At 44.7% G+C, this 25,649-nt stretch overlaps 1 protein-coding gene across 6 annotated transcripts in view; it reads left to right on the plus strand.

The window, feature by feature from the left end:
• Positions 1 to 24,741, plus strand: part of LOC134351457 (serine/threonine-protein kinase 38-like) — a 77,737-nt gene extending 52,996 nt beyond the window's left edge. For all 6 annotated transcript variants that reach the window (XM_063057615.1, XM_063057616.1, XM_063057618.1 and 3 more), the window contains 6 exons: positions 235 to 296; positions 2,665 to 2,782; positions 3,980 to 4,103; positions 9,401 to 9,496; positions 15,649 to 15,740; positions 22,680 to 24,741. In XM_063057615.1, coding sequence (XP_062913685.1) covers positions 235 to 296; positions 2,665 to 2,782; positions 3,980 to 4,103; positions 9,401 to 9,496; positions 15,649 to 15,740; positions 22,680 to 22,807 — 620 coding nt within the window. In that variant the 3' untranslated portion in view covers positions 22,808 to 24,741. The remainder of the gene's footprint in view (positions 1 to 234; positions 297 to 2,664; positions 2,783 to 3,979; positions 4,104 to 9,400; positions 9,497 to 15,648; positions 15,741 to 22,679) is intronic.
• Positions 24,742 to 25,649: the final 908 nt, after the last annotated feature.

Here is a 25,649-nt window from a genome sequence, read left to right on the forward strand (position 1 = left end):
TGATTACCTCACCCCATAAACAGGTATCGGTGATTAACACCCTACAACGGTTATTGGTGGTTTGTACCACTTCACAACTGGGTATCAGTGATTACCTCACCCCATAAATGGGTATCGGTGATTACCTCACCGAACAACCGGGTATTGGTGATTACCTCACCCCAAAAACGGATAACCTACTCTGCGTAGCTCATTAATAACTAGCTCACACTTCAATCACTCCTCCGTCTGCAGCTTTCCAGGACATGAACTCGAAACGAAAGGCAGAGACTTGGAAGAAGAACAGACGACAGCTGGTGAGATTTCCTCTTTTCATTCAGGGCTTTTCCACGGACAGGCAACTGTGGACTCCCTGCCTGAGCATCCCCCGTCCCTCACTGGACGGTAACTTTCCCTGCTCCTAACTGTAAGGCTGTGTGTGCAAGTCCCTATCAAGATAATCTCTACAGATGTACCGTGGAGAGCTTTCTGACTGGGTGCGTCACCGTCTGGTACGGGGGGGGGGCATTGCACAGGATCAGAAAAAGCTGCAGGACCCATCACTGTCAACTCCATCACTAGCTTCCCAGCGTTGAGGAGATCTTCAAGAGGCAGTGCCTGAAGAAGGCAACATCCATCATGAGGACCCTCACCATCGGGACATGCCCTCGTCTCATTACTACCAGTAGGTACAGGAACCTGAAGACACACTCAATGTTGTAGGAACAGCTTGTTCCTCTTTGCCATCAGATGTCTGAATGGTCCATGAATCCATGAACAATACCTCACTAATTTGCTCTGTTTTTGCACTACTTAGATCATAACATAGAAGCACAGTAAGGCCATTCAGCCCATCAAGTCTGCTCCACCATTCTAATCTTGATGGATTTACTATCCCTCTCAACCCCATTCTCCTGCCTTCTCCCCATAACCTTTGACACTCTTACTAATCAAGAGCCTCTGCTTTAAATATGTCCAGTGACTTGGCCTCCATAGCCGTCTGTGACAGTGAATTCCACAGATTCACCAGATACCTTTTTTTTAAACACTTCTTATTGTAACTTACAGTAATTTTTTTATTTCTTGCACTATAAAGCTGCCACAAAACAACAAATCTCAGAACCGATTATTGTTTTGCAGTACAGTGCAATACATGAAATAACAGTAAATTACCAGAAGAAAGATATATTAAAGAATTAGATAAGCAGAGGGAAAAGAGAGCAGAGGTAATGGGGTACTGTTCATGGGCTTGTGGACAGCTCGGAAGTCTCGTGGTGAAGGGGAAGAATCTGTTCCTGAAACATTGAGTTCCAGTGTGTCTTCAGGGTACCGTACCACCTCCCCGATGGTAGTGAAGACGAGAGGGCATGTCCTGGGTGACAGGGGACCTTAGTAATGGAACTGCTCTTTCTGGGATCTTGCTGTGCACATTCAGGGAATGATGTCAACATCTCCAAGAGTACCTCATTGTCCTCAGGACCTCCAGCAGGCAGGGAAATCTGTTTTCTCCACTGGGGAACGTTTAGTCTTGGGAAGTATTTGTGTCTGCATTACAAAAAACATAGAGCAGTACAGTACAGTGAGGCCTGTTGGCCACAACCTTCTAACCTACTCCACGATCAGTCGAACCCTTCCCTCCTACATAGCCTCCCTTTTTCTATCATCCATGTGCCTATCTAATAGTCTCTTAAATGTCCCTAATGCCTCTACTGTCACCCCAGGCAAGGCATTCCATTCACCCACCACTCACTATGTAAGGAACTCACATCTGACATCCCCCTTATACTTTCCTCCAATCATCTTGAAATTGAGCTCCCTTGTCTTAGCTCTTTCTGCCCCGGGAGAAACTCTCTGGCTGCCCACTTGGTCAATGCCTGTTATCATCTTGTCACCTCTCTCATTCTCCCTCGCTCCAAAGGGAAAAGCCTGAGCTCGCTCAACCTATCCTTCTAAGACATACTCTCTAATCCACGCAGCACCCTGGCAATTCTCCTCTGCACCTTCTCTGAAGCTGTAACGAGGCGACTAGAACTGAACGCAATATTTCAAGTGTGGTCTAATCGGAGTTTTATAGAGCTGCAACATTACCTTACACTCTTGAACGTGATCCCCCAGCTACTGAAGGCCAACACACCATATGCCTTAAATACACTATCAGTTACTGCCCATTACTCGTGCTGGTGTTTAGGGCAGCAATGAAGGTCCTCCGTCTCTGTCTGTCCTTGACCATCTTCTCTATCGTGCCCCAGGTGTGCTTCAGGGTCCTCATTTCTGCCTCTACGTACGTACGGCACCAAGTTGTCAGTCATGCAAAATCCCAGGAAGAGACTCGGGAATACAGTTGCACACAGATATAAAAGGATCCTTCATTGTTTTTCCTGTAACAATTTGTTTTGACCAGTCAGGGTTGTTAGCCCTGAGCTGAACCCCCAAACCTGGAGGACTGGTGACCCTACCAAGAGTAAAAGCATAAAGGCCTGATTCCAGCCAATTCCAGGTCATTGAGGCACACAAACCTCCAAACCACGATGAGGTTGTGGTCCTCCTGGAGGAAATACCCTATCAGTTTGTATGGTACCTTTGAGGGATTTCTGGATGTGGACATTAATTTCCCTGGGGAATGTTGTGCTTTGGACCTGGGGTGGAATTTCCGTCCAATGACTGACTTTTGCCTCCATATTCTAGGCTTATTCTACTGTTGGCACCCCTGATTACATTGCCCCAGAGGTGTTCATGCAGAATGGATATAACAAGCTCTGTGATTGGTGGTCGCTGGGCGTCATCATGTACGAAACTCTGATAGGTACGTCCACAGCCAATCTGCTTCAGCAGTCACCGATAGCCAATGGAAATTACTGACTAGCTAAAAGATTGAAGGATTAGTTTTATTTGTCACATGTACGTCATGAAACATACAGTGGAATGCGTTGTTTGTGTCAACAGTCCGAGGATTGTACGGGGGGCAGCCTGCAAGTCTCACCATGCTTCTGGCAACAACGTACTTCCCCATACATCTTTGGGATGTGGGAGGGAAGTGGAACACCTGAAGCAAACCCACACGGTCACAGGCAAAAGTTCCCTGCTTGCAAAATTCCAAACCTCTGCTTCAGCAACCCTTTTCATTTCCCTGCTGGGTATAAAATCTCCTTACAGACAAACTCATAGAGCCACGGAGCACCACAGCATAGAAACAGGCCCTTCGGCCCATTTAGTCTGTACTGAACTATTAATCTGCCTACTCCCATCAGCCTGCACCTGGGCCACAGCCCTCCGTGCCTCTCCCGTCTGACCCAAAGTTCTTTTAAATGTTGAAATCGAACCGGCATCCACCACTTCTGCTGGCAGCTCGTTCCACACTCTCACCACCCTCCGAGTGAAGAACAGTTCATGCAATAAGGAGAGGGAGGGAACATGGACTCAGACACAAGAGGCCTGCATTGGGCATTTTCATGCCTTACGAGGCGCAGATTGGAAGTCTGGGTGGGGCGACACTCCTCGCACAGACTAGAGCAATGTGTGATTAAGTGCCTTGTTCAAGGACACAAACACGCTGCCACAGCTGAGGCTCGAACTAGCGACCTTCAGATCACGAGACGATCGCCTTAACCACTTGGCCATGTGCCCAGCACATGGAATAAAGTCCTGGCCTATTCAGCCATTCCCCATAACTCCAGCTCTCAAGTCCCAGCAACATCTTTGCATCCCAACTCCTTATGGGCAGTGGTGAGAATTGAACCCTGATTGTTGGCGCTGTAACACGTTATACTGACTGCCATGCCGCTGTGATGCGCTGTAGTGTAACGCGTTACGCTGACTGCTATGCCATGGTGATACAGTATAGTGCTGCTAAGTTGTGGTGGTTAGCGTGGATGTGCTGGGGTGAATGGCCTGTTTTGATCCCATACAGGTCTGTGATTCTAGATTCTGTTTCAAATGTAATCCAAAGTGCTTAGTTTGTAACTGTTCACTTGTGAAGGAGCTGCTCTTTCCAATTTTCCAGGCTACCCCCCCTTCTGCTCGGAGACCCCTCAGGAAACGTACCGGAAAGTGATGAACTGGAAGGAAACTCTGACATTCCCGCCGGAGTTTCCAGTCTCTGAGAGATCAAGGGATCTGATTCTGAGGTACGTGCACCCTCATCCGCCAGTCAGCCAACTGCGCTTAGTGGCGGGAATGGTAACTGGGGCAGGTGGGGAGGAGAGGCATCACCAGAGCAGTTCACGTGAAATGGAGATACCTGCCGCACACCACAGACAGGAAGTGATGTAATCTGGGAGAGGAACAGAGAACTTGGAAAGAACGATTTATTTCATTTGGAGATACAGCCCAGTTGCAGACCCTTCTGGCCCGGTGAGTCTGTATCACTCAATTACACCCATGTGACCAACTAACCTATTAACCCATAAGCCTTTGGACTGCAGGAGGAAACCCACGCAGTCACATGGAGAACGTACAAACTCCTTATAGACGGTAGCGGGAATTGAACCTGGGTCGCTGGCACTAAAATAGAGCTACTTGAAACTGCAACACAACCTTGCCGCCTCTTGCTGAGCTGGCGTTGAGGTGTTGAGCCAACAGGCCAACTCATCCTAAAAGCTGTTGACGCTGTTGACCATATTTGTACATTGATTTCTTAACTCACCCTCTGCTTCCCTCTGTCTCCACTCCCCATTCTGGCTCCCCTCTCACTCCCCCTTTTCTCACCTACCTATCACCTCCCTCTGGTTCCTCTCCTTCTTTCCCTTCTCCCATGATCAACTCTCCTCTCCTATCAGATTCCTCCTTCTTCACCCCTTTATCACTTCTACCTATCAACTCCCAACTCCTCAATTCATCATCCCTCCCCCATCCACATTCCCACTCACCTGGCTTCACCCATCACCTTCCAGTTTGTACTCCTTTCACTCCCCACACCACCTTACCCTGGCTTCATCCCTCTTCCTTCCCAGTCCCGAAGAGAGGTCTCAGGCCAAAACATCGACTGTTTATTCCTCTCCACGGATGCTGCCTGACCTGCTGAGTTCCTCCAGCATTTTGTGTGTGTTGCTCTGGATTTCCAGCATTGAAGAGCCTCTTGTGGTTAACATTGTTGTCAGAACCAGAATCAGGTTTAATGTCACTGGCATTTGTCATGAAATTTGTTGTGTTGTGGCCACGGTGCATAATGATAAAAAAAGCTATAAATACATCCGAAAAATTAATTAAATTAAATAAGTAGCACAAAAAGAGAGTTAAAAATATAGTGAGGTAGTATACATGGGTTCATTGTCAATTCAGAAACCTGATGGCGGTGGGGAAGATGTTGTTCCTAAAATGTGTTTTCAAGCTCCTTGCTGCACGCCAAGTGTCACCGCTTATTGGCACTGTACTGCAAAGCTGTTAGACAGAGGAGCTGCGAAGGTTCATAGTCTCACTCCTGCCCTGAACTGAAACAGCTGTATGATTGTGTTGTGCTCCAAAGCTCCCAGAGGGAGTGCCGCACTGTCGGGAATCTCCGTGCAGACACTGTTCCTACGCAGATTCTTCAAACTGAAATACTAGCTTTAGGGGAGGGGGAGCAGAGTAAAAACCGAGACCTTTGGGGTCGTCCTCCCCACCTCCCCTCCCCCACCCTGCTCTCCATTTGTGACACATACCAGGACCATTGTAGAGGATCTTTACCACCTGTCCCACAATCTCCCCAACCCACAGTTTCTCTGTCCCACAGTCTCTCTGACCCACAGTCTCTCTGTCCCACAATCTCTCTGACCCACAGTCTCTCTGACCCACAATCTCTCTGACCCACAATCTCCCTGACCTACTATCTCCCTGACCCACAATCCATCTGTCCCACAATCCCTCTGTCCCACAATCCCTCTGACCCACAATCTCCCTGACCCACAATCTCTCTGACCCACAATCTCTCTGACCCACAATCTCCCTGACCCACAATCTCCCTGACCCACAATCTATCCCTCTGACCCACAATCTATCCCTCTGACCCACTACTGTCAGGAAGGAGGTACAGGAGCATCAGGACTAGGACTGCCAGACTGGGTAACAGCTTCTTCCCTCAGGCTGTGAGACTAATGAATACCCTGCCATCACCAAGGTCTTGTCATTAGGACAGTGAATTGTTTACTGTTTACCTGTGCTGTGCAGTACATGCATTTTGAATTATATTTTATTAGCTAATTTATGGTAATATTCTGTTTTATGTGCTGTGTGTGATGTATGTTTTGTGGGTCTGGAAGAACGTTGTTTCGTTTGGCTGTATAAATGTACAGTCAGATGACCATGAACTCGATCTTAGATTAGGCTAAAAGGTTGAAAGGTCTGTACTGTTCTCTGTTCCTTCCCCACATACTCTGCCTGTCTTGCTGAGTGTTTATTTCAGCTTTCCAACACTTGTTGTATTTTGACTTGCGTTTGGAATGAGGTCATTTGGCAAAATCACACCAGAAGGCGGTAACGGTCAGCTAGGCAGGGTAGGCAGACTATCGATTGCAAATGTCCACTCACCTTCCACCCTCATAGCTTGCACCCTTTGGTTCGAAGTCTTGGTTGAAATGGAATACCCCGTACCGTGTTGGGAAATGTATGGTCATGCTCTTTGGTAGAAGAAACAGAAGGGTAGATTATTTTATAAAAGCAGAGAAAACACAAAGCACTGAGCTGCAAAGGGACGTGGGAGTCCTTGCAAAGGATTCCCTTCATTTCCAGGTTGAGTCTGTGCTGAGGAAGGCAATTGCAAAGTTAGGATTCTCTTCAAAAGGACTAGAATATAAAAGCAAGGACGTGATGTTGAGATTTTTTTAAAGCACTGGTCAGGCCTTATTTGGAGTATTGTGAGCAGTTTTGGGCCCCTTATCTTAGAAAGGATGCGCTGAAACTAGAGAGAGTTCAGAGAACGTTCAGAATCAGAATCAGGTTTATTATCACCGGCATGGGTCATGAAATTTGTTAACAGCAGCAGCAGTTCAATGCAATACATAATATAGAAGAAAAAAGACAAAATAAAATAATAATAAATATGTAAATCAATTGCAGTATACTATATTGAATATATTAAAAAATCATGCAAAAACAGAAATAATAGAAATTAAAAAGTGAGGTAGTGTTCACGGGTTCAATGTCCTTTAGGAATCGGATGGCAGAGGGGAAGAAGCTGTTCCTGAATCACTGAGTGTGTGCCTTCAGGCTTCTGTACCTCCTACCTGATGGTAACAGTGAGAAAAGGGCATGCCCTGGGTGCTGGAGGTCCTTAATAATGAATGCTGCCTTTCTGAGACACCGCTCCCTGAAGATGTCCTGCGTACTTTGTAGGCTAGTACCCAAGATGGAGTTGACTAAATTTACATCCCTCTGCTGCATCTTTCAGTCCTGTACAGTAGCTCCCCGCCTCCCCCCATACCACAGAATGATGCAGCTTGTCGGAATGCTCTCCATGGTACATCTATAGATGTATTTGGTGACATGCCAAATCTCTTCAAACTCCCAATAAAGTACAGCCGCTGTCCTGCCTTCTTTATGACTACATCAATGTGTTAGGACCGGGTTAGATCCTCAGAGATCTTGATACCCAGGAACTTGAAGCTGCTCACTCTCTCCACTTCTGATCCCTCTATGAGGATTGGTATGTGTTCCTTCGTCTTACCCTTCCTGAAGTCCACAATCAGCTCTTTCATCTTACTGACGTTGAGTGCCAGGTTGTTGCTGCGACACCACTCCACTAGTTGGCATATCTCACTCCTGTACACCCTCTCATCACCACCTGAGATTCTACCAACAATGGTTGTATCGTCACCAAATTTATAGGTGGTATTTGAGCTATGCCTAGCCACACAGTCATGGGTATAGAGAGAATTGAGCAGTGGGCTAAGCACACACCCCTGAGGTGCGCCAGTGCTGATCGTCAATGAGGAGGATATGTTATCACCAATCCGCACAGATTGTGGTCTTCTGGTTAGGAAGTTGAGGATCCAATTACAGAGGGAGGTACAGAGGTCCAGGTTCTGCAACCTCACAATCAGGATTGTGGGAATGATGGTGTTAAATGCTGAGTTATAGTTGATGAACAGTATCCTGACAGGTGTTTGTGTTGTCCAGGTGAGCTAAAGCCGTGTGAAGAGCCATTGAGATTGCATCTGCCATTGACCTATTGTGGCAATAGGCAAATTGCAATTACAAAAAATTATTCCAGGTTTGAATGGTTTGTCATTTGAAGAGTGTTTGATGGCTTTGGGCCTTTATTCACTAGAATTCAGAAGAATGAGGGGTGACCTCACTGAAACCCATCAAATGGTGCAAGGCCTTGATAGAGTGGATGTGAAGAGGAAGTTTCCTATGGTGGGAGAGTCTAAGACCAGAGAACACTGCCTCAGAATAGAGGGGCATCCTTTTAGAAAGGAAATGAGGAGAAATTTCTTTAGTCAGAGAGTGGTGAATCTGTGGAATTGATTGCCACAGGCAGCTGTGGAGGCCAAGTCTTTAAGGCAGAGGTTGATAGATTCTTAATTGGTCAAGACGTGAAGGGATATGGGGAGAAGGCAGGAGACTGGGACTGAGAGGAAAAATGGAATAGCCATGATAAAATGGCGGAGTAGACTCGATGGGCCGAATGATCTAAATCTGCTCCTTATAGTCTTTTGGAAACCATGGTGATCTTTATCTCTTAAACACAAGAGACTCTGCAGATGTTGGAAATCCCAGAGCAACACACTCAAAATGCTGGATGAACTCAGAAGGTCAGGCAGCATCTGTGGAGGGAAATAAACAGTTGATGTTTCAGGCCGAGACCCTTCTTCAGGACTGGACAGAAGCGGGGAAGAAGCCAGAATAAGGAGGTGGGGGAAGGGGAAGGAGAACAAGCTGTCAGGGGATAGTGAGACCAGATGTAGTGGAAGGTGGGTGGGTGGGGGAGCGGGGCATGAAGTAAGAAGCTGGGAAGTGATAGGTGGGAAAGGTAAGGGCTGAAGAATAAGAAATTTGATAGGAGAGGATAGTGGACTATTGGAGAAAGGGAAGGAGGAGGAGCACGGAAGGAGGTGATAGGCAGCTGAGCAGAAGAGAAAGGATAAGAGAAAAGTGAGAATGAGGAATGGAAGAAGAGAGAAGGTGGAGTAGGATAGAAATTACCAGAGTTGGAGAAATCAATCTTCATCCTATCAGGTTGGAGGCTACCCAAATGAAATATGAAGTGTTGCTCCTCCATTCTGAAAGTGACCTCATCATGGCCCTAGAAGAGGCCTTGGACTGACATGTTGGAATGGAAATGGGAAGTAGAGGAAATTGGGAAATCCCATCTTTCATGGTGGATGGAGCGAAGGTACTCAAAGCCTGACCCAATCTAATTCGGGATTCACTGATGAAGGGGGGCCTTACCGGGAGCATTGCTACCATCGCTGAGCCCAACAGATCTTGACTCATTTTCTGTTTGCAGGTTCTGCTGTGGAGCTGGGGACAGAATCGGTGCTGGTGGCGTGGACGAAATTAAAAACCACCCATTCTTCGAAGGGATAGACTGGGAGCACATCAGGTAAACTCAACAGCAGGAGACTCTGGTGAGGAAGAGAGAAACAATGCGTGCTTAAAGATAAAGATGAAAGATGAGCTATGTTTGCCACATGTGCGTCGAAACATACAGTGAAGTGCGTCGCTTGTGTTAATGACCAACACAGTCCGAGGATGTGCTGGAGGTAGTTCGCAAGTGTTGCCATACTTTCAGCACCAATGTAGCATGCCCACAACTTGCTAACCTTAACGTGTACACCTTTGGAATTTGGGAGGAAACTAGAGCACCTGGAGGAAACCCATGCAGTCACAGAGTGAATGTACAAACTCCTTACTGACAGCACCTGGAATGGAACTCAAATCTTACAGCTAATGCTGTAGAGAATTACACTAACTGCTATGTTCCTGAGCTTAGCCGATAATGTTGGGCCTGGAACTGTAGCTCAGTATCCTGGACCAGAAGACATTAAGAAAATAAGACATAGGAGCAGAATTAGGCCATTCAGCCCATTGAGGCTGCTCTGCCATCCCATTATGGCTGATTTATTATTCACCATTCTCCCGCCTTCTCCCCGAAACCTTTGACACCCTTACTGATCAAGAGCCTATTAACCTCTGCTTTAAATATCCTCAATAACTTGGCCTCCCCAGCCATCTGTGGCAATGGATTCCACAGATTCACTGCCCTCTGGCAAAAGAAATTCCTCCTCATCTCTGTTTTAAAGGGAGATCCTTCTATTCTGATGCTGTGCCCTCTGGTCCTAGACTCCCCCACTATAGAAAACATTGTCTCCACATCCACTCTATCTAGACCTTTCAATATTCGATAGGTTACAATTAGATCCCCTGTCATTCTTCTAAATTCGAGTGAGTTCAGGCCCAGAGCCATCAAACACTCCTCATATGTTGGTCTTTTCATCCTGGAATCATTCTCGTGAGCCAGAAGATATAGGAGCAAATAATGGCCTTTTGCAGATGTACTGGAGGGTGTAGAACATTTTCCCCATTCACAAACTTTCAAAATCGCACCCTGGACCCGAAGGGTTAAACAACAAGCAGAGACTCCACCAACTAGTATTACATTCAAAGCTAAACTTGGGTTTATTGTCATCTACACAATATGGCATTATAGTAATCCAGTGGATTCCAGTTAATGGGGACCAGTACATTTTGGCTCAGTTAAGGGTCTGTCCCAATAAGCAAAGTTTAGAGGTTTAACAAAGACAAACTACTGTCTAACTGAGTAACAAATTATGTATAAATGAAATACAGAAATTAGAGCACTACCAATACTGCTACAGTAGTATAAAACTGTGTATTAGTTCCTAATAGCTATTGATGGAGGAATTCATCCAGTGCACGCATTGAACAAAATCAGATAAAGGATTGTCTTCAAACAATGTTTTCAATGATTGCACCCTCCAAATCTTCATTTTCATTGCAACATTCAACATGATCGTCAATACCTTCAAATTCTTTGTAGACCTAACTTGTTGAAGCATTTTCAATCCCTGCAGTTTCTGGCATTTCCAAGCCTGAATGCTTGAAATTGCAGTGAGCAAAACAGTTCTGGGTTGTCTTACTTCGCATTTCTCGCTAACTATCAGTGAGAAAAATCACTGCTTTCGGAACACAAACACATGCAAATGACGCTATTTAAAATCTAAGCATGGTGTAGTGCCTAATGGCCACACAAGCAAATATGACTGACGCCAGTTAGAACCTGCTCAGCAAAAGTATTCTGTCCTAATTAAGCAGCACAGTGCCCCAAATAAGTGAAGGGAATCCTGGCTATTTTCTCAATTTGTTTTTGTTCTTAAGAGTTGTCCCAAATAAGCTGCTGCCCCGATTAACTGATGGCCCAATTAACTGGAATCCACTGTATTTGAAAGACACTTGGACAGATATGTCGATAGGAAAGATTTGGAGAGATGTGGGCAAATTGCGGAAAATAGGATGAGCTCAGATAGACAACTTGGTCAGTTGGTACCATAGAACCATAGAAACTACAGCACAGAAACAGGCCCTTTGGCCCTTCTTGGCTGTGCCGAACTATTTTCTGCCTAGTCCCACTGACCTGCACACGGACCATATCCCTCCATACACCTCCCATCCATGTATCTGTCCAATTTATTCTTAAATGTTAAAAAAGAACCCGCTTTTACCACCTCGTCTGGCAGCTCATTCCATACTCCCACCACTCTCTGTGTGAAGAAGCCCCCCCTAATGTTCCCTTTAAACTTTTCCCCCCTCACCCTTAACCCATGTCCTCTGGTTTTTTTCTCCCCTTGCCTCAGTGGAAAAAGCCTGCTTGCATTCACTCTATCTATACCCATTATAATTTTATATACCTCTATCAAATCTCCCCTCATTCTTCTACGCTCCAGGGAATAAAGTCCTAAACTATTCAACCTTTCTCTGTAACTGAGTTTCTCAAGACCCGGCAACATCCTTGTAAACCTTCTCTGCACTCTTTCAACCTTATTTATATCCTTCCTGTAATTTGGTGACCAAAACTGAACACAATACTCCAGATTCGGCCTCACCAATGCCTTATACAACCTCATCATAACATTCCAGCTCTTATACTCAATACTTCGATTAATAAAGGCCAATGTACCAAAAGCTCTCTTTACGACCCTATCTACCTGTGACGCCACTTTTAGGGAATTTTGTATCTGTATTCCCAGATCCCTCTGTTCCACTGCAATCCTCAGTGCCTTACCATTAACCCTGTATGTTCTACCTTGGTTTGTCCTTCCAACGTGCAATACCTCACACTTGTCAGTATTAAACTCCATCTGCCATTTTTCAGCCCATTTTTCCAGCTGGTCCAAGTCCCTCTGCAGGCTCTGAAAACCTTCCTCACTGTCTACTACACCTCCAATCTTTGTATCATCAGCAAACTTGCTGATCCAATTTACCACATTATCATCCAGATCATTGATATAGATGACAAATAACAATGGACCCAGCACTGATCCCTGTGGCACACCACTAGTCACAGGCCTCCACTCAGAGAAGCAATTCTCTACCACCACTCTCTGGCTTCTTCCATCGAGCCAATGTCTAATCCAATTTACCACCTCTCCATGTATACCTAGCGACTGAATTTTCCTAACTAACCTCCCATGCGGGACCTTGTCAAAGGCCTTACTGAAGTCCATGTAGACAATATCCACTGCCTTCCCTTCATCCACTTTCCTGGTAACCTCCTCGAAAAACTCCAACAGATTGGTCAAACATGACCTACCATGCACAAAGCCATGTTGACTCTCCCTAATAAGCCCCTGTCTATCCAAATGCTTGTAGATTCTGTCTCTTAGTACTCCCTCCAATAACTTACCTACTACTGACGTTAACTCACCGGCCTATAATTTCCCAGATTACTTTTCGATCCTTTTTTTAAACAACGGAATAACATGAGCCACTCCCCAATCCTCCGGCACTTCACCCGTAGACAGCGACATTTTAAATATTTCTGCCAGGGCCCCCGCAATTTCAACACTAGTCTCCTTCAAGGTCCGAGGGAACACCCTGTCAGGTCCCGGGGATTTAACCACTTTAATTTTCCTCAAGACAGCAAGCACCTCCTCCTTTTCAATCTGTATAGTTTCCATGGTCTCACTACTTGATTCCCTCAATTCCATAGATTTCATGCCAGCTTCCTTAGTAAATACAGATGCAAAAAACCTATTTAAGATCTCCCCCATTTCCTTTGGTTCCACACAAATCCAACCACTCTGATCTTCAAGAGGACCAATTTTATCCCTTACAATCCTTTTGCTCTTAATATACTTGTAAAAGCTCTTTGGATTATCCTTCACTTTGACTGCCAAGGCAACCTCATGTCTTCTTTTAGCCCTCCTGATTTCTTTCTTAAGTATTTTCTTGCACTTCTTATACTCCTCAAGCACCTGATTTACCCCCTGTTTCCTATACATTTCATACAACTCCCTCTTCTTCTTTATCAGAGTTGCAATATCCCTTGAGAACCAAGGTTCCTTATTCCTATTCAATTTGCCTTTAATCCTGACAGGAACATACAAACTCCGCACTCTCAAAATTTCCCCTTTGAAGGCTTCCCACCTACCAATCACATCTTTGCCAGAGAACAACCTGTTCCAATCCACGCTTTTTAGATCCTTTCTCATTTCTTCAAATTTGGCCTTCTTCCAGTTCAGAACCTCAACCCTAGGACCAGATCTATCCTTGTCCATGATCAAATTGAAACAAATGGTGTAGATTTTCAGAAGGCCTTTGACACGTTGCTGCACATGAGGCTGCTTAACACGGTTAATAACCCATGGTGTTACAGGAAAGATACCAACATGGATAGAAGATTGGCTGACTGGCAGGAGGCAAAGTGTGAGAATAAAGGGGGCCTTTTGGTGGGAGTCTAAGACCAGAGGACACAGCCTCAGCATAGAGGGACATCCCTTTAGAACAGAGGTGAGGAGAAATTTCTTTAGCCAGATGGTGGTGAATATGTGGAATTTGTTATCACACGCAGCTGTGGAGGCCAAGACATTGGGTGTGTTTAAGCAAAAGGTTGATAGATTCTTGATTAGTCAGAGCATGAAGGGACATGGGGAGAAGGCAGGAGATTGAAGCTGAGAGGAAAATTGGATAAACCATGATGAAATGGCGGAGCGGACATGATTGGCCAAATGGCCTAATTCTGCTCCTGTACATTATGGTCTTATGGCCTTTTCTGGTTGGGTGCCAGTGACTAGTGGCAATTTGCGAGAATTGGTATTGGGACGGCTTCTATTTATGTTATATGTCAGTGATCTGGAGGACTGAATCGATGGCTTTGTGGCCAGGTCTGTGGACAGTACCGAGCTGGGTGGAGGGGTAGCTGGTTTGAAGAAGAATAGAGTCTGCTGAACGACTGTGACACTCTAGGAGAATGGGTTAAAGGAGTAGTGGATGGAATATAATGTAGGGAAGTGTACGGTCAGGCACTTTGGTAGAAGGAATAAAAGCAGAGACTGTTTTCTAAATGGAGAACAAATTCAGGTGCAAAGAGACTTTGGTGTCCTCGTCCAGGATTCCTTAAAGGGTTAACTTGCAGGTTGAGTCAGCGGTAAGGAAGGCAAATGTAATGTTAGCATTCGTTTCGAGAGGACTTGAATACAAAAGCAAGGATGTAATGCTGAGGCTTTATCAGGCATTGGTCAGGCCACAGATGGAGTATTGTGAGCAGTTTTTACCCCATTGTAACCACAGACATATAAATTGTTTTGGTGGCAATGTCTTTGGAGGGATGTTTCTCGATACCCAGATGGTGGTGAATATGTGGAATCATCATGTCCGCTCCGCCATTTCATCATGGTTTATCCAATTTTCCTCTCAGCTTCAATCTCCTGCCTTCTCCCCATGTCCCTTCATGCTCTGACTAATCAAGAATCTATCAACCTTTTGCTTAAACATCGGTCAGAAGGTGCAGGAGCTTCAGGACACACACCATCAGGTTCAGGAACAGTTGTTACCCCTCAACCGTCAGGCTCTTGAACCAGTGGGGATAACTTCACTCACCTCAACACTGAACTGTTCCTATAGACTCACTTTCAAGGACTTGACACTCATCTTCTCAGTATTATTTACTTACTTTGTTTTATTATCTGCACAATTTATCTTCTTCTTGTACATTGGCTGCTTCTCATAAATTCTATTGTATTTCTTTATTATCCTGTAAATTTCTGCAAGAAAATTCAAGATTGTTTAATATCATTTCCAGTACACAGGTGTAAAGGAGATTAAATATTTATTACTCCGTTCCAATGCAGCACAAGCACGATAAGATAAGGGACATAATCATAAAAAATACAATAAATATTAATATGTACAGTAGATAGCTTATATACATAGATTGGTTATATGTCCATAAAGTGATGCTTGACACAGGTGTGTTTGTACATAAGGTGACTGACTGGAAATGATAAAGTAGTGGTGATTGGGGGTGTGGAGGGATGAGTTAGTGGGTAGAGGTGTTGATCAATCTTACTGCTTGGGGAAAGTAACTGGTTTTGAGCCTGGTGGTCCTGGTGTCTTTGCTACATAGCCCTTGTAAATGAATCTCAGGGTTGAACATGGTGACATAAATGTACTTTGATAATAAATTTATTTTGAACTTTGAATGGGACATTAATGTTCATGTATTTCTGTTTGCAGAGAGCGCCCAGCGGCAATTCCCATCGAGATAAGAAGCATAGACGACACTTCCAATTTTGATGATTTTCCTGACTCTGGTATCTTGCAGCCAGGTATGGCAGATTGGTCAGATTTGTCCCTGATATACCTATCTGTGGTTTGAATTGGAGAACATGACAACAGAATCTTGTAATCAAACCAACTAGTCATATAGAGTCTGTTATAAACAGGGTAACATATTAGGCCATTCGGCCCATCGAGTCTGCTCTGCATTTCCGTCCTGGCTGATTTATTAACCCTCTCAACCCCATTCTCCTGACTTCTACCTTTGACACCCTGACTGATCAAGAAGCTATCAACCTTCACTATAAATATACCCAATTACTTGGCCACCACAGTCGTCTGTGGCAAAGAATTCCACAGATTCACCACTCTTTGGCTCAAGAAATTCCTCATCTCTGATCTGAGGCTGTTCCCTCTGGTCCTAGACCCACTCACTTTAAGAAACATCTTCTCCACATTCACTTTACTTAGGCCTTTCAAGATACTGTAGTTTTCAATGATATTCCCCCTCATTCTTCTAAACTCCGAAGAGTACAGGGCCAGAGCCATCAAACACTCCTCATACATTAACACTTTTGTTCCTGGAATCATTCTCATGAACTTTCTCTGGACTCCCTTCAATGCTAGGACACCTTCTCTTTGATAAGGCACCAGAACTGCTCACAATACCCCAATGAATGCTAATATTGCATTGTCTTTCTTACCACCGACTCAACCTGCAAATTAACCTTCACGGAATCCCGCACAAGAATTCTCAACTCGTTTTGCACCTCTGATTTTTGAATTTTCTTACACCTTTGAAAATAGTCTTACACCTTTATTCCTTCTACCAAAGTGCATGACCATACATTTCCCTACACTATATTCCATCTGCCACTTCTTGCCCATTCTCCAAATGTGTCTTCAAGTCCTTCTGCAGACTCCCTACATCCTTAACACTACATGTCCCTCCAACTATCTTTGTATCATAGAAACCATAGAAAAACTACAGCACAGAAACAGGCCTTTTGGCCCTTCTTGGCTGTGCTGAACCATTTTCCGCCTAGTCCCACTTACTTGCACATGGACCATATCCCTCCATACACCTCCCATCCATGTATCTGTCCAATTTATTCTTAAATGTTAAAAAAAGAACCCGCATTTACCACCTCGTCTGGCAGCTCATTCCATACTCCCACCACTCTCTGTGTGAAGAAGCCCCCACTAATGTTCCCTTTAAACTTTTCCCCCCTCACCCTTAACCCATGTCCTCTGGTTTTTTTTCTCCCCTTGCCTCAGTGGAAAAAGCCTGATTGCATTCACTCTATCTATACCCATCATAATTTTATATACCTCCATCAAATCTCCCCTCATTCTTCTACGCTCCAGGGAATAAAGTCCTAACCTATTCAACCTTTCTCTGAAACTGAGTTTCTCAAGTCCTGGCAACATCCTTGTAAACCTTCTCTGCACTCTTTCAACCTTATTTATATCCTTCCTGTAATTTGGTGACCAAAACTGAACACAATACTCCGGATTCGGCCTCACCAATGCCTTATACAACCTCATCATTACATTCCAGCTCTTATACTCAATACTTCGATTAATAAAGGCCAATGTACCAAAACTCTCTTTACGACCCTATCTACCTGTGACGCCACTTTTAGGGAATTTTGTATCTGTATTCCCAGATCCCTCTGTTCTACTGCACTCCTCAGTGCCTTACCATTATCCCTGTATGTTCTACCTTGGTTTGTCCTTCCAACGTGCAATACCTCACACTTGTCTGTATTAAACTCCATCTGCCATTTTTCAGCCCATTTTTCCAGCTGGTCCAAGTCCCTCTGCAGGCTCTGAAAACCTTCCTCACTGCCTACTACACCTCCAATCTTTGTATCATCAGCAAATTTGCTGATCCAATTTACGACATTATCATCCAGATCATTGATATAGATGAAAAATAACAATGGACCCAGCACTGATCCCTGTGGCACACCACTAGTCACAGGCCTCCACTCAGAGAAGCAATTCTCTACTACCACTCTTTGGCTTCTTCCATTGAGCCAATGTCTAATCCAATTTACCACCTCTCCATGTATACCTAGCGACTGAATTTTCCTAACTAACCTCCCATGTGGGACCTTGTCAAAGGCCTTACTGAAGTCCATGTAGACAATATCCACTGCCTTCCCTTCATCCACTTTCCTGGTAACCTCCTCGAAAAACTCCAATAGATTGGTCAAACATGATCTACCATGCACAAAGCCATGTTGACTCTCCCTAATAAGTCCCTGTCTATCCAAATGCTTGTAGATTCTGTCTCTTAGTACTCCCGCCAATAACTTACCTACTACTGACGTTAAACTCACCGGCCTATAATTTCCCGGATTACTTTTTGATCCTTTTTTAAACAACAGAACAACATGAGCCACTCTCCAATCTTCCGGCACCTCACCTGTAGACAGCGACATTTAAAATATTTCTGCCAGGGTCCCTGCAATTTCAACACTAGTCTCCTTTAAGGTCCGAGGGAACACCCCGTCAGGTCCCAGGGATTTATCCACTTTAATTTTCCTCAAGACAGCAAGGACCTCCTCCTTTTCGATCTGTACAGTTTCCATGATCTCACTACTTGTTTCCCTCAATTCAATACACTTCATGCCAGTTTCCTTAGTAAATACAGACGCAAAAAACCTATTTAAGATCTCCCCCATTTCCTTTGGTTCCGCACATAGCCGACCACTCTGATCTTCAAGAGGACTAATTTTATCCCTTACAATCCTTTTGCTCTTAATATACCTGTAAAAGCTCTTTTGATTATCCTTCACTTTGACTGCCAAGGCAACCTCATGTCTTCTTTTAGCCCTCCTGATTTTTCCTGATTTCATCTGCAAACTTGGCCATAAAGCCATCAATTCCGTCATCCAAATCATTGACATATAATGTGAAAAGAAGCGGTCCCAACACCGACCCCTGCGGAACACAACTTGTTACTGGCAGTCAACCAGAAAAGGCTCCCTTTTCCCCCACTCTTTGCCTCCTGCCAATCAGATGATCTAATATCCATTCCTGTAATACCATAAGCTCTTACCTTGTTAAATATCCTCATGTGCGGCATCTTTTCAAAGGCCTTCTGAAGTTCCAAGTTCCACTGACTCTTCGTTGTCCATCCTACAGTAATTCCTCAAGGAATCCCAAAAGATTTGTCAGGCAAGATTTCCTCTTAGGGAAGCCATGCTAACTTCAGCCTACTTTATCATGTGCCTCCAAGTACCCTGAATCCTCATCCTTAATAATGAAGTGCAATGTCTTCCTAACCATTGAAGTCATGCTATCTGGCTTACATTTTCCTTTCTTCAGTCTGCCTCCCTTCTTGAAGAGCGGATGATGTTTTCAATTTTCCAGTTCTCTGGAACCATCCTAGAATTTCACGATTTCAGAACTCTGGGATGTAAGTCCATCTGGTCCAGGTGATTTATTTACCTTCTGGCCTTTCAGCTTCTCAAGTACCTTCTCCCTAGTAATAGCAACAACACTCAGGTCTGCTCCCTGGCACTGGCATACTGCTAGTGTCTTCACAGTGAAGACTGACGCAAAATACTTATTAAGTTCACCTGTCAATTCTTTGTCCCCCTTTGCTACCTCTCCTGAATCATTTTACAGTGGTCTGATAGCCAATATCACCTCTCTTTTACTCTTTATATATCTGAAAAAAAGCTTTGGTATTCTCTTTGATATTTTTGGCTACCTTACCTATATTTTCATCTACCAACTGTCCTTTTGATACAGTATGTATTCTTCAATCCCAACTATGATCTTTTTTCAGCCATGACTCAATGATGCCCATGTCATACCTGCCAACCTCTAGATGTGCTGCAAGATCATTTACCTTATTCCATATACAGTGTGCATTCATAGAAACATAGAAAATAGGTGCAGGAGTAGGCCATTCGCCCCTTCGAGCCTGCACTGCCATTTATTATGATCATGGCTGATCATCCAACTCAGAACCCCGCCCCAGCCTTCCCTCCATACCCCCTGACCCCCGTAGCCACAAGGGCCATATCTAACTCCCTCTTAAATATAGCCAATGAACTGGCCTCAACAGTTTCCTGTGGCAGAGAATTCCACAGATTCACCACTCTCTGTGTGAAGAAGTTTTTCCTAATCTCGGTCCTAAAAGGCTTCCCCTCTATCCTCAAACTGTGACCCCTCGTTCTGGACTTCCCCAACATCGGGAACAATCTTCCTGCATCTAGCCTGTCCAATCCCTTTAGGATCTTATACGTTTCAATCAGATCCCCCCTCAATCTTCTAAATTCCAACGAGTACAAGCCCAATTCATCCAGTCTTTCTTCATATAAAGTCCTGCCATCCCAGGAATCAATCTGGTGAACCTTCTTTGTACTCCCTCTATGGCAAAGATGTCTTTCCTCAGATTAGGGGACCAAAACTGCACACAATACTCCAGGTGTGGTCTCACCAAGGCCTTGTACAACTGCAGTAGTACCTCCCTGCTCCTGTACTCGAATCCTCTCGCTATAAGTGCCAGCATACCATTCGCCTTTTTCACCGCCTGCTGTACCTGCATGCCCACTTTCAATGACTGGTGTATAATGACACCCAGGTCTCGTTGCACCTCCCCTTTTCCTAATCGGCCACCATTCAGATAATAATCTGTTTTCCTATTTTTGCCACCAAAGTGGATAACTTCACATTTATCCACATTAAATTGCATCTACCATGAATTTGCCCACTCACCCAACCTATCCAAGTCACCCTGCATCCTCTTAGCATCCTCCTCACTGCTAACACTGCCACCCAGCTTCGTGTCATCCGCAAACCTGGAGATGCTGCATTTAATTCCCTCATCCAAGTCATTAATATATATTGTAAACAACTGGGGTCCCAGCACTGAGCCTTGCGGTACCCCACTAGTCACCGCCTGCCATTCTGAAAAGGTCCCGTTTATTCCCACTCTTTGCTTCCTGTCTGCTAACCAATTCTCCACCCACACCAATACCTTACCCCCAATACCGTGTGCTTTAAGTTTGCACACTAATCTCCTGTGTGGGACCTTGTCAAAAGCCTTTTGAAAATCCAAATATACCACATCCACTGGTTCTCCCCTATCCACTCTACTAGTTACATCCTCAAAAAATTCTATGAGATTCGTCAGACATGATTTTCCTTTCACAAATCCATGCTGACTTTGTCCGATCATTTCACCACTTTCCAAATGTGCTGTTATCCCATCCTTGATAACTGACTCCAGCAGTTTCCAATATAACCACTTCAGCCCTCTATTCATCACCCTTTTTGATTTTGTCCCCTGTTACAATTTAACTCATCTCACTGACTGAAATTTTGCCCTATCAGCTGTCTATCCTTCTTCACAGTCTCACTGCATGCACTTGTATACTAACTGCCCCATTGTCAAGCCTGTCATTCCGGTTCCCATGTCCCTACCAAATTAGTTTAAACCCTCTCCAACAGTTTTAGCAAACCAGCATGCAAAGATATTGGTCCACTTCAGGTTCAAGTGTAACCTGTACTTTTTGGTTAGTCAGAATTTTGATTAGTCAGGGCATCAAAGGTTATGGGGGGAAGACAGGAGAATGGGGTTGAGAGGGAAAATAAATCCGCCATGATGGAATGGCGGATCGGACTCGATGGGCTGAATGGCCTAATGTCTTATGGTGTTATTGCACAGGGGAAGAGAAAGATAAAAACGTTTGGTCAGTTATCATCTTGTTTTCATATACTGCATGTTTGGAAATGGGATTCCATGGGAAATGTGTTTAATTTTATCCATTTCTGATTGGGGACAATGTTTGCAATGTGCTAATTGGGAACTTCAATTAGTCTGCACTTTCATGAGCTGCTTTAGTGACTCTGACGTGATTTGCTGGTCAGGAGTTTGCAGGATGATGTGATTCTCTGTGCACAGGATCCCGGCAGGACCTGTTGTACAGACAGTCCCAAGGCCACATGAAATTACCTGTCCCTCAATGGACCAATGGTGAACCAGTAAGGCTGGTGTCCATTTGCATGTCTCATTAGTTCCATGGTTGACCTTCCAGTTAGAAAAACCTGCTGGGAGACAGGGCAAAGGTGGGTTATGGCACCTTAAAACCATTCACTCTGGACAGATGGAGCTTGTTAGCTGTGGTTGGCAGCTCATCTAGGAAAAAGAAAACTCTGATCTCAAATCTCCGCTGCCTTGCAGCCATTACCACTCACAGGGAAGGATTCCTAGTCAACCCCAAGGAAAATTCTGGAGCTGTAGTCCCTAAGGCAGTCCTACACTGAGTCCAATGCTGACTGGTAACTCCTGTGACACCACTCATGCTAAACTGAATTGGTCTCAGGTGTTCATTTGGATTCAGCAGCTGCATGGACCCCATATCTCAGAAAGGATATGTTGTCATTGGAAAGAGTCCAGAGGAGGTTCACGAGGATGATTCCGAGAATGAAGGGGTTAACATACGAAGAGCGTTTGGTAGCTTTGGGCCTGTACTCGCTGGACTTTAGAAGAATGTGGGGGTGGGGGGAGATCTCATTGAAACCTACCGAATGTTGAAGGACTAGATAAGGTGGATGTGAACAGGATGTTTCCTCTGGTGGAGGTATCCAGAATTAGAGGGCACAGCCTCAAAATTGAGGGCTGACCTTTTAGATCAGAGGTAAGGAAGAGCCAGAGAGATAGTGAATCTGTGGAATGCTCTGCCACAGACTGCTGTGGAGGCCAAGTCCATGCATATATTTCAGGTGGAAGTTGATAGTTTCCTGATTGGTCAGGGAAACAAAGGATATGGTGAGAAGGCAGGTGTATGGGGTTGTGTGGGATCTGGGATCAGCCATGATGGAATGGCGGAGCAGACTCGATGGGCTAATTCTGCTCCTACATATTATGGTCTTAGTGTTCATATTCTTTCATTTTCCTCACATTCATGTGCCTATTTGTGACAAATAAAGCCAGTCTTTAATCTTACTGTTTTTGCTTCCAGTGCCAAATGAGTCTGACTCTGACTATAAATCTAAGGACTGGGTCTTCATCAACTATACCTACAAACGGTTTGAAGGCCTGACGGCCCGGGGGACCATCCCGTCCTACATGAAGTCAGAGAAACTATGAAGGTGCGGCGATGTTCCAGGGATCTATAGCAACCTGACACTTGCCCTCCTGAAGAGATCCTGCTTCACATCCAGAACGTCCAAGTTGATGAAAATCCCTCTGGATTAGGAGTTTCTGTGCCACCAGAATGTATTTACTAGTGATGGTCCAGTCTACACCGCACTGTTCCTGGATCCTCTCCCTTTGCAGTTTTGGCTGTTCGCTCTCTGTCTGGTGCTTCACCACTGGGGAAACAGTCGAATCGTCGCCATTCTGCGTCGCTGAATCAGACGGCATACTTACAGACAATTACTTCCGAACTGAGAGGTGGGCAGCATGGTAGCGAAGCAGCTAGTGGAACACTCTACAGCTCTCGTGATCAGGGTTCAACTCCCACCCTGCCTGTGAACAGTTTGTACATTCTCCCTGTGACCGCATGGATTTCCTATGGGTCCTCCATTTCCCTCCCACATTCCAAAAAGATGCGCGGAATAGTAAAGGTTGGATATGGTATGTTGGCACAGGAAGTGTAGCAACCCTTGCAGGCTGCTCCCAGCACGTTCCTCGCGCTGTGTTGGTCATTGATGCAAATGACGCATTTACGTCAATGTTTTCATGTACGGGTCATGTCACAAATAGCCTTTCATCTTTAAGGGGCAGGTGCCATTGGCCCATCGCAGGGCATTTGAAGGTGACTGGGGAAGCCGGGTGGTTGCCAGGATCACACTCTCACCTACAAGTCAGAATCTCGGGAACCTGAGCACCGCCGGCTGACACTCCAGTGCAGTACAGCGGGAATGCCGCACGGTCCGCGATTTCGAAGTTCAAAGTAAAATTAATTATCAAAGTACCTGTATGTGACCATATGCAACCCTGAGATTCACTTTCCTACAGGCATTCACAGTAAATACAAGGAAACACAGTAGCGCCAACAAAAAGCTGAACACAAGACCGACAAACAACCGATGTGCAAATGCAAAAAAAAATCCAAAACAATTACTTGTTTTGAAATTGAGTGTCCGATGTGTGATACTGAACCAAGATCCTTTCTACTGTCTCAGCAGATATGAAAGGTTCTGTGGAATTACTTAAGGACAGGCCAGACCATCCTCCCTTGTATACGGGCTGAAGCAAGCTCATGATTAAGTAGAAGGTCTGCTCAGTAACACCCTGCAGCTCTTGGCATCCTGCGGTGCACAGAATGGCGTCTACATGTTCTTGTTTCTGTGAAAGACTTGCATTATCTACATAGAGGTGGACCTTTGGGTCATTCTAAATTGGTGCTGGCAAAGTAAGTCTCATCCCCAGCATGTTTGTTAAGGATTCAAGTTGGTTCTTCTGTGATCACATCTAGGGGTTCCAGTACCAGTACGGTTCAAAGTAAATTTATTATCAAAGTACACCACATACAACCCCGAGGTTCATTTTCTTGTAGGAATTCACAGTAAACACAAAGAAACACAATAGAAACAATGACAGACCGCCACACATGATGGACCAACAACCAACATGCAGAAGCAGAAGGCAAGTTTCCTCACTGCCAATTCTGTTCACTACCAGAGCTGACTTCACCTTCAGTGAAACGCTCGCTGCTGTGATTGTAAGAGGGCTGGGCAGAGATTCCTGGTTTCCTGCTCTTAATTCCCAGGGCCTTTGGATTTCAATAGTTCCCTTTACTGTGTAGGATAGAGGACCATATCAGTATGTAGGGGTTACAAGGTGCTGCTGGCTATCTGTGCTCTGGTCTCTGTTGGCTAAATGCCATACCGCAGTCTGGCATTGCCACACGGGGATATCGTGTGGTATTGTGTATTTAAAAAGATACCAAAGATCTTTCCTTGTTGATCTTATGTTCTGTTCCTATGAGTAACTTTGTCTTATGTGCCTTTAGAATATTCTGTATTGAAATGTAAATTTTTTTTAAACAAGTGCAGTAAAGCAGTTTTCTAACTTTTTTTGGTGGTTTAATTCATTTGGCTAATTTTCGGAGTTTTACAACGACACACACCTCCCAGAACGAAACATTCACTGTCCGCTTACCTCCACAGTTGCTGCTGTTGAGTTCCTCCAGCTGTTTGGTTGTTGACAAGTCTAACTCCAAGATTTCAGTGATCTGTATAGCTACAATCTTTTACTTAATAAGAATCATAGAAAAATCTAGCATAGAAACAGGCCCTTCAGCCTATGTAGTCTGATCTGTTGTTCTGCTTCGCCCCATCGGCCTGCACCTGGAGCATAGCCCTCTGTACCCCTCCCATCCATATACCTACCCAAACTTCTCTTAAATGTTGAAATCAAACCCCCATCCACCACTTCCACTGGCAGCTCGTTCCACCCTCTCACCCCCTCTGAGGGAGGAAGCTCCCCCTCAGGTTCCCCTTAAATATTTCACCTTTCATCTTTAACCCATGGGTGAACCTCCAGTTCAGAGATTCCCACCCTGGGGTCCACAACCCCTTGCTTAATGATATCTGTCTATGGCATGAAAAAGGTTGGGGACCACTGCACTAGTAAAAAGTAAATTTATTATCAGAGTACATGTATGTTGCCATATACAACCCTGAGATTCATTTTCTTGTGGGCATTCACATTTAATACAAGAACCAGATTAAAATCAGTGAATGACCACACTGACCAGAGTAGACAACCAGTGTGTGAAGAACAACAAACTATGGAAATACAAGAGAAAAGAATAGATACATACATAAGCAATAAATTTTGAGAACATGAGATGAAGAGTCCACAGGTTGTGGGAACAGTTCAGTGATGGGGCAGGTGAATTTGAGTATAGTTATTGCCCCTGGTTCAAGAGCCTAATGGTTGAGAGGTAATAACTGCTTCTGAACCTGGTGGTGTGAGTCCT

Source organism: Mobula hypostoma, chromosome 9, assembly GCF_963921235.1.
Source record: "Mobula hypostoma chromosome 9, sMobHyp1.1, whole genome shotgun sequence".
In the NCBI taxonomy this organism is placed as follows: Eukaryota; Metazoa; Chordata; class Chondrichthyes; order Myliobatiformes; family Myliobatidae; genus Mobula; species Mobula hypostoma.